The 15,966-nt window shown below is 45.8% G+C and overlaps 1 protein-coding gene across 10 annotated transcripts in view; it reads left to right on the top strand.

The window, feature by feature from the left end:
- The first annotated feature begins 10,170 nt into the window (after nt 1-10,170).
- GK (glycerol kinase) overlaps nt 10,171-15,966 on the top strand; it is a 62,160-nt gene continuing 56,364 nt past the window's right edge. For 4 of the 10 annotated variants that reach the window (XM_071812172.1, XM_065859650.2, XM_071812168.1 and 1 more), the window contains exon 1: nt 10,173-10,375. In XM_071812172.1, coding sequence (XP_071668273.1) covers nt 10,298-10,375 — 78 coding nt within the window. In that variant the 5' untranslated portion in view covers nt 10,173-10,297. Of the gene's footprint in view, nt 10,376-15,966 lie in introns of all 10 variants that reach the window. The other 6 variants (XM_071812187.1, XM_065859642.2, XM_071812184.1 and 3 more) reach the window with 3 other exon arrangements.

Genomic DNA, 15,966 nt, shown 5'->3' with positions numbered 1-15,966 from the left:
CAAAAACTTGCATGTGGAACAAGAGCACCACGTGCAGGAATCCACATTGCATAGGCAGTTGAAAATAAGTTCCATCTTCATAAATATAGTATTTTGCGGAACTGAATTCAACTTTGTTGTAATTAAGTTCTCCAAAATCAAAGGATGCCAGGCCCAAGATTGTTTTAGTCCAGGATCTCTCCCTTTGTCATAAATAATATATACAACGCTCCCAATTAGCACTCGCTAGATAAGAGCTTGATTATTTTTTTTTTTCCCGGCCCCCATCATATATGTTCTTCAGCAGGGAATAGAATAGCTAACAACTTAGGCTGCACTGTGTAGACTTGCCTCGGTGAGATCTGAGCCAGAAGCGGAAGAAATTAGTCCACACAGATACCCATGCTCTTTCTTTTAAAGGAAAACTAATTCCTTTAAAACTATCTCAGCAGAGTGCAGCCTCACACCATCATACAGCAAAGGTACCACCACAGCTTCAATCTTCCTTCCCCTGCAGGCATCTTCCTTGGGACAGTGCCCAACATCTGTACTAATAACTCTGCAAATAGTAACGCTCCTGTATTGTATAACACATACTACAGGAAAAAAATGTTCATTTCAAACACTGAATAGAAATGTAAAAGAAGGGAGAGTACACTGCTGAATGACCTAGGAAGAACAGGCAATTCTCCCTAACTCTGTGTTTTCTAGTTTCAGTCAAAATTCTTCCTCATTCTGTCTTGCTTGTGTCTGTTTCAGGTTAAATAAATGGCATAGGTTATCACTGCCACCCCTCCTGTTCACAGTCTACAAAAACACACAGGCACTGCTAAAGAATACCCCCCAAAAAATGGAAGATCTGTACCTTCTAGAAAATTTCTGTAACTCAGTGATCTTTAGAAATTTTACATAGGTGAAGTAGTATTTCATGTTTTGCATAAATATCAGTTATGATATTGCTTCCTCTCTTTTGGGAACCTGAGAGACCGCAATCTTTGCTGAAAATACTCATGTCTTATCTTGGGATAAAATACATTCAAAACACCATACGGCAGTTTTTAGAAGAAACAGAAGAAATAACACAAACCTCACACTTTTCCTAGGAACTATACTAATGGATTCGGACTTAACTACGATCCCATGAGATTAATTCCTCAAATTGCTAATCTATATGAAGATGCTGTAGTCTTGCATAAGCTTTACAAGCCAACTGCAGTTGTTGCCCGTGGCTTTAGAGTAGGAGCTGCCTGCAGCATCGACCATGACAACTGAAGGAAGTAGAAGAGGGGTCTCTTGCAAAGCCAGAAGGGATCATCATGACCTTCTAGTATGACTTGCTCTGGATCCTTCCCTATGTGTCGGGAAATGGCAGGACTCGACGGAATTGCTAATGGAGAGTCCGTTCTAGTTAGCATAACTAAGGCCTCTGAGGCCTTAGCATTGCCTAACTAAGCGCGTACGTGACAGACATGGCAAGGACGCAGTGTCCTTGACTGAAAGAAGGAAGTCGCAGAACAACATTGCGGTCTAAAGAATGTATGGTATGTGGAACAGTTTCAACAAGGCCAGGAACTAGGGGAGGGGTCAACATTTAGAGAAAAGAACAAATAGAGTACAAATATATAGAATATTCAAGTAGTTAATTACGGGATTGTTTAAATATCGCGGTAGCTGTACAATAAAGTTGAAGTCTACTTATCACTCCCATGGAGTCGGCTGTATTCTTCCGCTGATCCGTCGGGCCTCAAGAAACTACCCTACTTTCTCCCCTGCAATTGGCGCCCGAACAGGGACCCGACGGACAGCCAGGGCAGAGATGCTGGGAGCAGCTACCAGCGGGCAAGAGCGACGGATGTGTTGAGTGTCCTAAGTCGACTCAGGAGCCTGACAGCGAGGAACTTAAGCAAGGCGTCCTCCGCTTGTCGTCTCTGCAGGGCTACAGGCACGCTTAAGAGCTGCAGGATATCGCCACGTAGGCAGGTAATAAATTACTTTTATTATGGATTCGGAAGTAGCCCTAGACTTATTACAGCGCTTTTTGGAAAAGCGGGGAGTAGAGCCTAGTTGCCTAAAGCGTCTAGCTGGCCTAGTAGCAACAGGCAGGCTCAAAGGGTTCTTTAAGGACCCCGATTTGCTGTTTGATGTAGAGGAATGGAGACGTTATGGTGACGACCTTTGGGATATGGTAATAGATGAGGATAAACTAGCAAAAAAATTAATGAAACCTTGGCGAGAAGTAATCAATAACATTAAGAGGTATAAGACAGAGAAAAACCTTGCAGCAGTAGCTGCTCAAAAATTAAACAACATTGAACCTTCAGCACCCCCCGCTGAGGCCAATATCTCAGCCTTTTCAACCCCTGTCAGTCTAGCCCCAGAGGGTGCTACCGAGAACCCCTTGTTGTTTAGTACCAGTAAGGTGCCGGGGCCTCCCTGTTGGAAGAAAGTCCCAGTCACTATGGGCCAAATAAAACCTGAAGAATCTAACACCAATAAAGTATCGGAGCACCAGCCTCCGAAGGATAGCGATTCAGAGGGAGAGGAAAATGAACTTACCGATCGCTTGGAAAAGATGAGAGTGCGGACAGAAAGGAGCATCGGTATTAATTGGCGAAAAATTTCAGCTGAAGCAGCAGCTGAAGGGGAGTTTTCCCCCCTAGCCTTCCCAGTTACTTTTGAGTCCGATCAACATGGTGATTTGCAAGGACACCATGCTCCAGTTAGTTGGAAATTGCTATCGCAGCTGCGTAGCACGGTCTCAGAGTCAGGGCTGCATAGTGAGCCAACCAAGCAAATATTAAACTATATCTGGGGAGGGACACTGTTATGCCCTGAGGACATTAAAGTTATTATGCGTATGATTATGACGCAATCCCAGCTGCTGCTTTGGCAAGCTCATTGGCAGCGCGTCTGCGAAATTTCAGTTCAAACACCTAGAAACCCACAGGACCCCCTTGCAGGGGTTACTGTGGAGCAACTTTTAGGCTCTGGACCCTTTGTTACTGTCCAGGCACAGTTGCAAATGGGGCCAGAACGGTGTATAGAAGCGATGCGGACAGCGCGAGTAGCTCTTGAGCAGGTCAAAACTTCCCCCTCCTCGCCATCGTATATGAGCATCAAGCAAGGGAGGGAGGAATCGTTCAGCAGCTTTATTGATAGAGTCACCAATGCCATTGAGCAAGCTGATGTGCAGGAATGGATGAAGGCTGCCTTGTTGAGACAGTGTGCTATTCAAAACTGCAACTCAACAACCCGGAATGTGTTCAATACTTTACCTGCTGATGCCACTATAGAGCTAATGTTAGACCGTATGAGCAGGGTGCCTGTTGGGCCGCAAGCCATGTTAGTAGAAGCTATGAATAAGTTAGGGGGCGATATCTTGCAAGCTCAGCAGCAAGCCTTTGCCGCGCAGCAGCAAATGCAACAGCAAGTTTTCGCAGCGTTGCAGCCTTTAAGAGCAAACATCACTGACGCTCGCCCAAAGCAGCCGCGCAAGTCGCCCCGATCCTGGAAGTGTTATCGCTGTGGACAAGACGGCCATTCACGGCGAGATTGTAAGGTCCAGCGTGTCTGGTGTGATCATTGCCAGTCAGGAAACCATAATACTGCCATCTGTTTGAAGTCGGGAAACGGCTGTGGGAGCGCGGGGACCCGCCGCGCGCCGACACAAATAGCGGCTCCTGCAACACAACAACCATCTCAGCTGCCGAGCTGCAACCCGCCACCTCCGGGAGCCTCGGGTTGGACTTGGCAACCGCAGTAAGCATTACTTTGATCGACTCGCGACCCCAGAAGGTCTCTAGTAACGTCAAGGGACCCTTAACCATTAATGGACAGACGTATGGCGCCTTACTGATTGGTCGCTCATCTAGCAGCTTAAAAGGCCTAACCATAATTCCAGGACTGATTGATGCAGACTTCACCGGAACCATTAGTATAATCTTGCAAACAGACTTTCCACCAATCTACGTTCCTGAAGGGAGCCGCATAGCCCAATTAATCCCATTGCCACATCTTACCGCACAAATCGCACCGCAGACAATGGAACGTCGTGAAGACAAAGGCTTTGGATCTACAGGGTGCGGCGCTTTCCTGACCATAGCCATGAACCGCCGACCCACAGTAACTGCTTGTCTGGAAGCAAGAGGCCGCAAACTATGCTTATTGTTACTCCTTGATACTGGAGCGGATTTAACTATCTTGGATGAAAAAGTGTGGCCTCATTTCTGGCCGCTCAAGCATGTAGACCGAGGTGTAGAAGGAGTAGGTGGATATACAGCAGTACGACGCAGCTGTGATCGAATTCTGATATCAATAGAAGACAAAAGCGCCTCTGTGCCCATAACTGTTATGCCTCTTCCAGCTGGAGTCAATGGTCTTGTTGGCCGGGATGTTTTAGACCAGCTTGGTGTGATCCTAACTACTGAAAAGGTTTTTCGCTAACGGTCACTGCAACATGGGCTTTCCCGATCGCCTTAAAATGGACATCGCAAGATCCAGTATGGATCGAGCAGTGGCCGTTAAAGCAGGAAAGCCTCGCTGCAGCACATCACATTGTGCAAGAACAGCTCAAACAGGGTCACTTACAATTGTCTACTAGTCCATGGAATACTCCGATTTTTGTAATAAAGAAAAAATCCGGAAAGTATCGCCTGCTCCACGATTTGCGAGCCATAAACGACCAGATGCAGGCGATGGGAGCTCTTCAGCCAGGCCTCCCCAATCCTGCGATGCTACCAGAGCATTGGAAGTTGTTAATTGTCGACCTGAAGGACTGCTTTTTCACAATTTCACTTCATCCGCAAGATACTCAACGTTTTGCCTTCACACTGCCATCCATTAATAAGGAAGCACCAGCACAGCGCTTTGAGTGGACAGTTTTGCCACAGGGCATGAAAAACAGTCCAACGTTATGCCAGTTGTATGTAGATAATGCGCTGCAGTCTGTGCGCAAACTATGGCCACGTGCCTTTATTTATCATTATATGGACGATATTTTGATAGCGCAGGAATCAGACTTTACTTCCAGTCAGCTGGAAACCCTGCACACAGAATTGCAAAAGCGTGGACTAATCATAGCCCCTGAGAAGATCCAACGACAGGAGCCGTGGCTGTATCTGGGTTGGAGCATCGCAGACTCTCACATACGACCCCAGAAGATCCAACTAAACACATCTGTCAAGACCCTCCACGACGCACAAAAGCTGTTAGGAGACATCCAGTGGATCCGCCCAGTCGTCGGAATCAACAATGCCCAGTTGGAGGTCTTGCGCCCACTTCTGCGAGGAACCAATCCAGCCGCACCAGTGTCACTTACAGAGCAGCAGAAAGAAGTTATTTCCAATATAGTGACTCAAGTGGCCTCACGTTTCGTGTCCCGAAGGGACCCCCAGCTCCCAATCGACCTTTCTATATTTTCTACAGCAGCTCACCTGTTAGGGGCGTTAACGCAGGCTAAAAAGAAAAAGGGGGAGATGGGGGAACAACGCAAAGATCAGAGTAGCAGTCAGATAAGGGTCTTGGAATGGGTCTTCCCAAAGCTCCAGCCCAGAAAGTCAGTACAGACAAGGGCTGAAACCTTAGCAGAGTTAATCAAAAAGGGACGGAAGCGTATCTGGCAAATTACCGGCCAAGAAGTTGAAACCATTTACGTTCCAATCCAAAAGGGGGTGCTTGACTGGTATCTGCTAAATAGCCAGGAGCTCTGCGACGCAATCCTAGGCACAGCAGTTGCTATTAAACCGATGTCATATAAAACACACCTAGTACAGTGGATAGGTCACCAAGAGTGGATCCGAAAACCACTGTATAGTGAGACTCCCCTAAGTAACGCCCAAACAGCATTCACTGATGCTGGAAAGAGGTCAAGGCGGGCTGCGATCACATGGCATGCTGACAACAAATGGCACCACCATTTGCTGGAAGCAACCAGCGGTGATTCTCTGCAGACCCTAGAACTCTCGGCGGTGGTGTGGGCATTGGGGAAATGGGATGATGTCAAGCTTAATGTGGTGACCGATTCCCTGTACGTAGCAGGAGTGTTGCAAAGGATTGAGGACGCCCAGCTTAAAGATGCCAAGAACCCTAGGTTGGGCCAATTGTTTAGGCAACTACAGGTTTTAGTCCAGAATCGACAAGAGCCGTACGCTGTTATACACATCAGAAGTCATATGTGGGACTGTGGTCTTGGGGAAGGAAATCAGAGGGCTGATCAATTAGTCATGGTAACTGCCCCAGTTAGTGAGTTTATAAAAGCAAGAGAATCTCACGGCATTTTCCATCAGAACGCCAAGGGCCTACAGTCGCAGTTTCAGGTCACAATGGAGGAAGCCCGAGGGATTGTGCGAACGTGCCCTCAATGTAGCCATCATGGCCCAGGCCTAGGCACTGGGGTCAACCCCAGGGGTCTTGGTCCAAATGAAATATGGCAAATGGATGTTACGCACATCCCTTCATTTGGCCAACTCAAATACCTACACGTCACCGTTGATACGTTTAGCCATTTTGTATGGGCCACTGCTCAGAGAGGGGAACGAGCAGTTCATGTGACTCGCCATCTCACCAGCTGTTTTGCAGTAATGGGGCTGCCAAATCAAATTAAAACGGATAATGGCCCCGCTTATGTTAGTGAAAAGGTACGCAAATTCATGCAGCTATGGGGAGTGCAGCATATTACGGGCATTCCTCATTCCCCCACGGGACAAGCAATTGTAGAGCGAACCAATCAGACACTGAAAAGTTATATCAATAAGTTCCCAGAAATAGGAGATGTCGCGGAAAAAGTCAGCAAAACGCTGTTTGTCTTGAATTACTTGTGTATCTTTGGAAATAGCCGGGAGCCCCCTGCTAAAATCCATGCGGGCTCCCCACCAGAGAAGAAGGAGCCGGATATGCAAGTAATGTATCGTGATCCAGCATCAGGCCTCTGGCAAGGGCCTGCGGTTGTTCAGTACATAGGTCGTGGTTATATGTGTGTACTTACTCCTACAGGACCTAAGTGGGTACCGGCAAAATGGACCCGACCGCATATTGTCTCGCCATCCTCTTCAGCATCTGTGGACTCCTCGTAGCTAGTCCTCCAATGGCGCCGAGTGACAACGTATGGGTAACATGGGCAAACAGGACGGGTAACATGGACTTTTGCCTTAGTCTTGCCTCAGCAAGGGACCCGTTTCGAACATGCTTGATTGGTGTACCCATAGATAGCGATGAGTTACCCAGCAAATTAGCAGGATGGTTTAATGCGACTGCCTATAGCAACTGTACACAGAATTGTACTGGTCAACTTAGGAATAGTAATTGTAGGCTGCCTTTTGTTAATGCTTCTTGCAAACTAGAATGTATGTTACTCGCTTTAAATAGTAGTGTAGGCTTGCCGCAAGAGTTAGACTTGTTAGTATCTATTAGTCCAGCAGCAGAAATTGTTAAGGTTACCCAGGATAGCGTAACCTTTCCCAATTGTAGTACTATCCCAGTACGTTATCAGCCAGTAAATGGTTCAGGAGCTGTTTTCTTTGGCAGTATTAACGCCTGGCAGAAAGTTAGCAATGAGACCAGAACGAATGTTACCCCTAGTTTCGGCCTAGATTATTGGAACTCCTCTTTAGGAGCAGGTGCCGTTCGACAAGGGTCTATAGCTAACCTCTCCTTGTCAGATCCGAGGGGCCTTCCTGCGGGGATCTTTCTAATATGTGGAGATCGTGCGTGGCCAGGTATTCCCCGCAACCCTATCTCTGGGCCGTGTTACCTCGGCCAACTAACCTTATTTGCACCTAGCGCTACGGCCCTACAGAGGTTTAATCGAACACGTATAAAGAGAGCAGTCTTAGGTGCAGAGTGTGATGATCAGGTGCAGCTGCCCTCAGTTACAGAAACAGTCTTCACCTCCTTCTTCGCACCAGGAGTTATGACTGCTTGGAACTACAACAATCTTAAGAGGTTAGCCTGTTGGTCTATAAAACAAGCCAACCTTACCTCGCAGGTATTGTCCGAACTAGCAACGGACATCAACAGCGTTAGACATGCTGTTTTGCAAAATCGAGCAGCCATAGATTTCCTCTTGCTCGCACATGGCCACGGTTGCGAGGATGTAGACGGTATGTGCTGCTTTAACCTTTCTGACCATAGCATCAGCATCCAACAACAGCTACAGTCCCTTCGAGCCCATGTTAACAAAATACAAATCGATGACGACCCCCTTGCTAAATGGTGGACCTCCCTAGGATGGCCCTCTTGGTTGCTAGGATTTATAAGGCCCATAATAGTAGGGCTTATCTTTGTAATAATGGTAGTATTAACTGTCTTTTGCTTGTTTTCTTGTTTGCAGCGATTATGTATACAATTGATTGAGAAAAGCCTTTCTAGCAAAGCTTTGTTATTACTAAAAGAAAAAGGGGGAGATGTCGGGAAATGGCAGGACTCGACGGAATTGCTAATGGAGAGTCCGTTCTAGTTAGCATAACTAAGGCCTCTGAGGCCTTAGCATTGCCTAACTAAGCGCGTACGTGACAGACATGGCAAGGACGCAGTGTCCTTGACTGAAAGAAGGAAGTCGCAGAACAACATTGCGGTCTAAAGAATGTATGGTATGTGGAACAGTTTCAACAAGGCCAGGAACTAGGGGAGGGGTCAACATTTAGAGAAAAGAACAAATAGAGTACAAATATATAGAATATTCAAGTAGTTAATTACGGGATTGTTTAAATATCGCGGTAGCTGTACAATAAAGTTGAAGTCTACTTATCACTCCCATGGAGTCGGCTGTATTCTTCCGCTGATCCGTCGGGCCTCAAGAAACTACCCTACTTTCTCCCCTGCACCTATGGGTTGCAGCATGTCCCTGAGCAAATTGGTCTCTGAACTACAGCTTAAGTTCTAAGAAACAATACCAGTCTTGGTTATAGAATTTTAGAATAAGAGAGAATCCTTCATAATATTTGGTAAGTGGTTCCAGTGCTTCATTCTTCTTACTCTTGAAAATACCGATCTTACTACTAAGATGCATTTGTCTCATTTCAGATTTTGTAATTACGGGCTGCAGCTAAATCCCTTGCTATCTATTACACATTAGCAGATAGCATTGTTCACATCCCAAACAATGGTCCTAGATGCTAGCTCAAGTACTAACAAGATAAAAAAAGGGTATGTCAGAACCGTTGGGTAAGATGTCACTCAAAACATTACCAAGCGGCAGCAATCAGATTTTGCTGACCAGGCAGCAATGCCAACAAAACACCATGAGTTTGGACAACTACCATTCATGGAGAGTTTCAGCAAAGACAAACCTATGTAATGGTTTCTCTGGGGGCTGACTTCTCATGTGCTTTAGTCAGCATTATTAGCTTTTGCAATTCTATCACGGGTGTTGCAACACCAGCAGTTTTCTTGAAGCACTAGTTACCAACACATAGTGAGGAAGGAGGATCAAGATCTCATTTTTTAAAGTTAATATTTTTTGCTTGACATAGGGTAAAGCTTTGAAAGATGAAACAAGACCCTTTGGGCCTGGTAATGTCTTTCAGCCATCGCCATGTGACTCAGTTTTGAATTGCATCCCTGGTAACATTCGCTCTGAACAGAAAATTTCCAGTAGACAACCCAGCTTGGCACCACCCAAGCACCCATCCTCAGCGGCTGGATCTCGCCTCAGAGCGGCAGAGCCGTCAGCCGGGCCCAGAGCGTTGGTTTTTTTTTCCCCTTTCCCCAATTACAAGCGAAACAGGCTTCGCCCCGGGGAACACCGCCGCAGGGCACAAACGACCCCAGGCTGGGGCCCCGGGACCTCGTTCAGCAGGCTCTGCCAGGAACCTCTCACCGCCCTCTAAAGTCCCTCGCCAAGCGACTCCCGTCAGGAAACCCCTCGGGTTTCCCGCGCCTCCCCTCAGGCCAACGCCTCCGCTCGCGCCAACGGCCCCCCTCGCGCCAACCGCGCTCGGGCGGGCGGGGCAGGGGGAGTGACCGTCGCGTGACCCCCTCACCGCTCCCCTCCCCCCCCCTTTCCCCCCCTTCCCCCCCCCTTCCCCCCCCTTCCCCCCCCTCCTCCTTCCACCCTCCCGGCCGCTGTCCCACTTCCTGCGCTTCCCGGCCCCGCCCCCGCCCCTCCGCCCCCGCCGCGCCCCGAGCTCTGGTTGGCTGCGGGCTGACTACGCGTGCGGCAGCGCCCCCCGGTCCCGCCCGCCCCCCGCCCCGCCCCTCCGCCGGCTTCACCTCGGCAGCCACGCGCCGCTGGCCGCGAGCTGCTGGGGCAGCGTTGACGCGGCCGTTAAACCGCTCGCTGAGGGATCGCTGAGGAGACCCAACGGGCGGCTGAGCGGGGCTCATGGCCGCGTCGGACCGGATGGTGCTGGGGCCACTGGTGGGCTCCATCGATCAGGGCACCAGCTCCACTCGCTTTCTGGTGAGCACATCGTGGGGCTCGGGGCCGCTCCGGGCGCTGAGGAGTGCGGGGGGCCGGCGGCTCCTTCCCTCTCCCGCATCCTCGCGGGGTACCGCCGACTTCTGCTGTGCCCTTGGGGAAGGGCAGGGGGAGCGGGCCGCGCAGGACCGTGCTGCCTCCGCCCAGGCTCCCGTCTCTTGCCCCGAGCCGGCATCCCTCTGCCCCACGGTGGGCCGGGTCTGCCGCGCCGCGAGAAGCGGGCGCTGGTGAACACGGGTGTGGCGGAACAGCAGGCCGGCTGTGTCGCCCGGTAATCAGACCCCTGTCATTTTCCCGCCGCGCTAGGCGGGGAGCAGCGCTGCTCGTCTGACAGAACAGAGGGGCGCGGGCCGTGCCGCTGTACCAGCAGTGCCCGCCCGGCCACTAGCAAGCCGGAGGCCAGCGTTTCTGGCTGCTGCTTGAGGGGGCTGCAAAATCCTGCTGCTTCGAGCAGGCTGTGTTTTAAATCTGTCAGGCGTCTCGACCTGAATGAAATTAAATTGACAAGGTGCTCAGACACTGAAGAAACAGATCCGTGAGAGTTCAGTGGCTGTGATTAGCTAGTGTTCAAACAATGCAATGACTCTGCTTTGTTCCATTCTGAAATCTACGTGGGCCTGTTGAACTGACTGCTGTGGTTCTGGAGGCTGCAGCCTTAGTGTCGGTGCACCCCATGGACTGTGGATATTCAAGCAACTGAACTTGTACACCTTACGAAAGATGGGGCTGTTTAAGTGCTGGAGAAAGACAGTTTAAGGATGGGATGATTAATATAGTAATCATATATACAAGTCCTTTAGTTTCAGGCTCTAGTTATTTCCAGATTATGCAATAGACAGTAACTAATGTTGTTATTGTATATGAAACTTACTATCTAAACTTCCTGCTTGCAAATCTCTACAAATGTCCTGTCACCTAGTCAGTAAGTCATGGTAATTTGACTTAGATCCCAGTGATAATTCCCACTATGGAAGCTGAATAGAGATAATTGCTAGATACAAAATGTGTACAACATTGAACTGGGAAGATGCATGTCCTTTTTTTAAATTAAATTTAATTTTATTTTTAATGCTTCCCCTATATTGAATGTTCTTTCATGAAGCAGAATATCTTCTTGACCTGTGTTACCGTTATTGCTCAGTATCATGACCTTCATGGGATTGTCAAATGACAAAACACAGATCTGGGGGTGGAGAGACTCCAAACTGACAAATGACACCAGCGGGCTCTCTTGAATGCCAGTCAGGAGTCCTTTTTGAAAAATAATGTGGAAAAGTTCACTGTAACACCTGAAGATAAACTCTGTCTGCTTTATGTGTACACGAAGTTAAGTTTTTTTGTGACCAAAAAGGATAACACCACTAGAACTAAAAGAGGCACTGCAAGCTTTAAGTTTATACTCAAGCTCTTTTTACAAGTATTTTTTCAAGTTCCTCTAGCAAGGATTTTCTTACACTAGATGCATTCACCAATGGCTTCTATACAGTAGGGAGTATTTTTCTGTTTACATGAGGTATATTCATCTGTCAGAGGATTCAGATGCTCACACTAATAAATAAGAGGCTGTAGTTCTTTCCTGTTTTTTTTTTTTAAGTGCATTGTGTCTACCGCTCTTCAATTCTTCTTGTATCCATTTCAGTTTCTCTCAATCCATTTCAAAATACAGCATTGTCTTAAATTTGTCAGTGTGACCAAACTGTTATGTTAATAAAGTTATATGGATTTAAGCAAAAAAGATACATCATCACTGAATTAAATCAGACCGTGGGGTAGCTGGGAAGAAGAGGGCAAAGTGTACAGGGTTCTGCTGCAAGTTGCATCAGTCATTCAAATAATAACAGATGTATCTGGAGAATTTATGCTGCAAAGAGATTGCCACAGTTAGATGAGAGACTTTGCTTTAAAATATTTTAAGCCAAAATATAATGTGTTCTTTTAATTTCCTTGACTCTCTATTTACCTCTTGATCTTTTATTGTGTTATTTTGCATGACTTTCTCACTGATTTCTAGTTTTTTTTTCTCTTTCCAACAATTTTCATCTTTACCAAGTCAACAGTCAAAATCTAATTGTTGGTTACTTTGCACATGTCTTCAGTAGTACAGTGCAACTGTGACCTGTTTTTTTAAGATGGAAGGCATACTATTTTTACCAGGTTAAAGGTGTCTACGTGAAAACCTGGCTGGTCTTTGGGGCCAAAGGGTAGTGTCAACAGTTCAGAGTCTAAATTTACAATTACACGTGGCCACTTTACATGTGGTGATCCACAGCAGTCAGTAGTGAGGGCTGATACCCCATACGTAGTATTTTAATCAACAGCCTCAGGAATGTGTTGGAGTACCCTCTCAAGCATGCAGATGATGACTGACCAGGGGGAGCAGTTCACTGGAATTCCAGTTGGAGAAGGGGCCTGGCAGAAGCTTCATGAAATTCAAAGAAGTTTAGCACTTGGGGCAGAAGCCTAATAAGCAGCTTGGTGAAAAAGGACCTGCATTCCTCCTGGATGGCAAGTTGAATATAAGTGAGCAGTGTGTCCTTGTCACGGTGAAGATTAACCACATTAAGAAAAGCGCAGACTGCATATCAAAGGAAGTAGTTATTGCCATCTGTGTGGCACTTAGGAGGCAGCATCAAGAACACTGTGTCTGGTTTTGATCCCTCCAGAGGAAGAGAGACTCTGCAGCACAAGGCATCCAAGGAGAGGTTGGGAGATCAGGATTTGTTCAGTCACATGGAAGTCTAAGGGGCTGTCTTCAACTATTTAATCACTGTCTGTAGAAAACACAGAATCAGCCTTTTTTTGGACATGTAGAAAAAGACAACAGGACATGAACACGAGTTGCAGCAAGTGAAGTTCTAAATAGATGTCAGGAAGACATGTCTCACTATGAGGGGCTCTGAGTCAGAGGCCCAGAAAATCTATTGAATTTTCATCCTTGCAGACACTCAACACCTGACTCGAACAGGCCCTGAACAACCTGGTCTGACTTTACATTTAAGCTTACCTGAGCAGTGGGTTGGGCTAGATGACCTCAAGAGATTCCTTCCAGAATTAATTATTCTGTGTATGGACACAAATTTTGAGAGATTCTCCTGCTTACATGCATGAGGCTGTATGAGTATAGATGATCAATAAACACCAGAACTTAGGTGCATTTCTGTTACTGTCACTCCTTTATCCTTGCCTCTCACAGTAGAGTTTTAGGTTATGCTGTAGTTCTGCCCTCTGAGGACCCTAATTTGGATTTTTGTTGGTTTTGTTTGTTTGGTTTTGCTTTTGCAAAATTAGCTGTAATTATTTTTGAGATGTCAACTTCACTGTTAGGTTGGGTTGAACAGAGTTACCAGGGAGAGCGCAGTGCTTTGAGTACCAGTGCAATTGCTTAAGGCTCATTTTCCTCAAGATATCAAGTAGGAAAATGAATTGAGTAGGCTACACAAATGTAACCAGATGACTAAATTTTGATCAAGATGTTTTGCCAAATATTTCTGTCAAATACTTGCATCTCTCATTTTCCATTTGATTTTATTCAAGAATGATGTAATAAAAATCCACTGTAATAAAAATCCACTCTTTTGCTAAAAGTCTTGAGATTGGGTGCTAATGGCCATCTGAACAACTGCCTGATCTCTTGAAGGGTATTTGCTGGGTGAAGTCTTTCTGGCATTTTATCCAGGAACAGCAAGACTCTAAATACTCAGTGAAGTCCACAAACAGTGTAGTATGTATACAGTACTTCAAGTTCTAGGTTTGTCAGTTAGCCACACACATTTTTTTTTTGACTTCAGTGGAATATTTCTTCTGTTACTTCATTTCCAGAAGAAACATTTAAATAAAGCTTTATAACACTGTAAGCTTTTTTTTTTTTTTTCCCAGTAAACAGAAACTGATTTTAGATAAGGAAAAACTTAGAATCCATTGAGCTTACCCTTCAGAGTGAAATCTGTTTCACCCTTCTACTGAAGTAACATGACCTTTTCGGAGAAAGCAAAACTTGATAGTATAGCTAACATGAAGGGTTAAAAATATTGCAAATACTTCAATTTTTCCCTAATTCTTAGGTTTTATAATTTAAAATACATTGTATTTTGCTTTGTATACCCATAATTATAAGCACCTCCTTGAAAGAGGAGCAAGGTCTGTTCATCAGGAGCCTTCCAAGCAAGATAATTTCTAAGAGATTTGTTAAACTGTGCTTATTCATACATTCTGACTACCTGCTAATCCTAGTTAAATGCTAAAGGTGGAATTCTTGTTTGTCATCCTTCCCCTAGTTGGGCTGATTTCAGTGCAAGTTCAGAACTCCAGCTCCGAGTTTGTTTGCCTGCAGAGCCATAGCTGTTCAGCTTAGCAGAAAGTCATGAAGATACAGCATAGGCTAACAGAAATAGTGTTTCTGTAGACAGAGTTACATGGCAAAGCTTGAAAGTTGTGAAAAGTTGCTTCTAAAATCTGTTTTCACTATTGTCTTTTCAGCTGTGCACTTCCATGAGCCTCATGTCTCTATTTGTCTCATATTTCTTTTCATTATTTGAAAACTATTAGAACTGATTGTCTGAATTATTAATCTTGGTGTAACACCACATAACTTTTAAGATTCAGCTGGACAGGGTGCTGGTCCAGCTTGTCTAGACTGTGCTTTTGCCAAGAAAGGTTGGACCAGATGATCCTTGAGGTCCCTTCCAACCTGGTATGCTATGATTCTATGACTATTAATTGTTTGCACTGCTTCATACGATGTCATGTATTCTAGTAGAAACCCTATAAAGAGCTTGAATTAAGTGATCAGCTCTTGTGCTTGTCTGCTTGCTTACATGCAGCGTAGCTAAGTAGGTCTTTATTCTCCTTCACTGAGATTCAAGGCTCAAGCTCTTGTTCTTTGTATGATAATTTGTTGGGAGTGGAAGGAAGATGTTACTTATCTCTTTTCTTTAATCTCTCACCAGAGAATTCAATACATATCTGGTGGTTTTCATCAAATCATTTCTGTTCATGAGAGCTCTGCATGTCCAAATAGCCTAGACAATTCTTTTGTGACTACTGCTGATACAATTAGGGCAAAACTGACTTTGACTTTCTCCCCAGCCCCCCAAAAGTGAGAGATCAGTAACATAAACTGGAATCAGTTCTTATTGAATATGAAAGGAAGGAGAGCAGTGACAAAAATACACTTCACACCTGTTTCAACAGGAATATATTTACCTTATCTGAATTACTCATTGTCATCTATTTCTCTCATCACTGTCAAAGAGAAGCAAGAATGGTTTGGGGATTTTCTTTGGCAACAGTTTTTATTTTTTTGGGGGGTGAGGGGAGGAAGGCACAGGGAATGAGAGGCGGTCCCATTTGTTCTGTTTATTCCCTACTTTGTTGTCTTCTGAGTGTAAATGTAATGAGTCAATTTTGTTTGGCATCCTTTTGTGTATCAGAATTCTGTTTAGCACTGTATAACATGGTATTGTCCTCAGTGAAACTTTTTAATCCCTTGCTCTGAGGTACAGGGAGTGTCTGCTGCTTTTGTTGAGGATGTCAGAAGCTTGCAGTTTTTCTTGTGATAGATTAGGAGAGCATGT

This window comes from Patagioenas fasciata, chromosome 1 (genome assembly GCF_037038585.1).
Source record: "Patagioenas fasciata isolate bPatFas1 chromosome 1, bPatFas1.hap1, whole genome shotgun sequence".
Taxonomy (NCBI): Eukaryota; Metazoa; Chordata; class Aves; order Columbiformes; family Columbidae; genus Patagioenas; species Patagioenas fasciata.
Note: the sequence above shows the minus strand (reverse complement) of the source record. Positions and strands in the feature narration are given on the sequence as shown.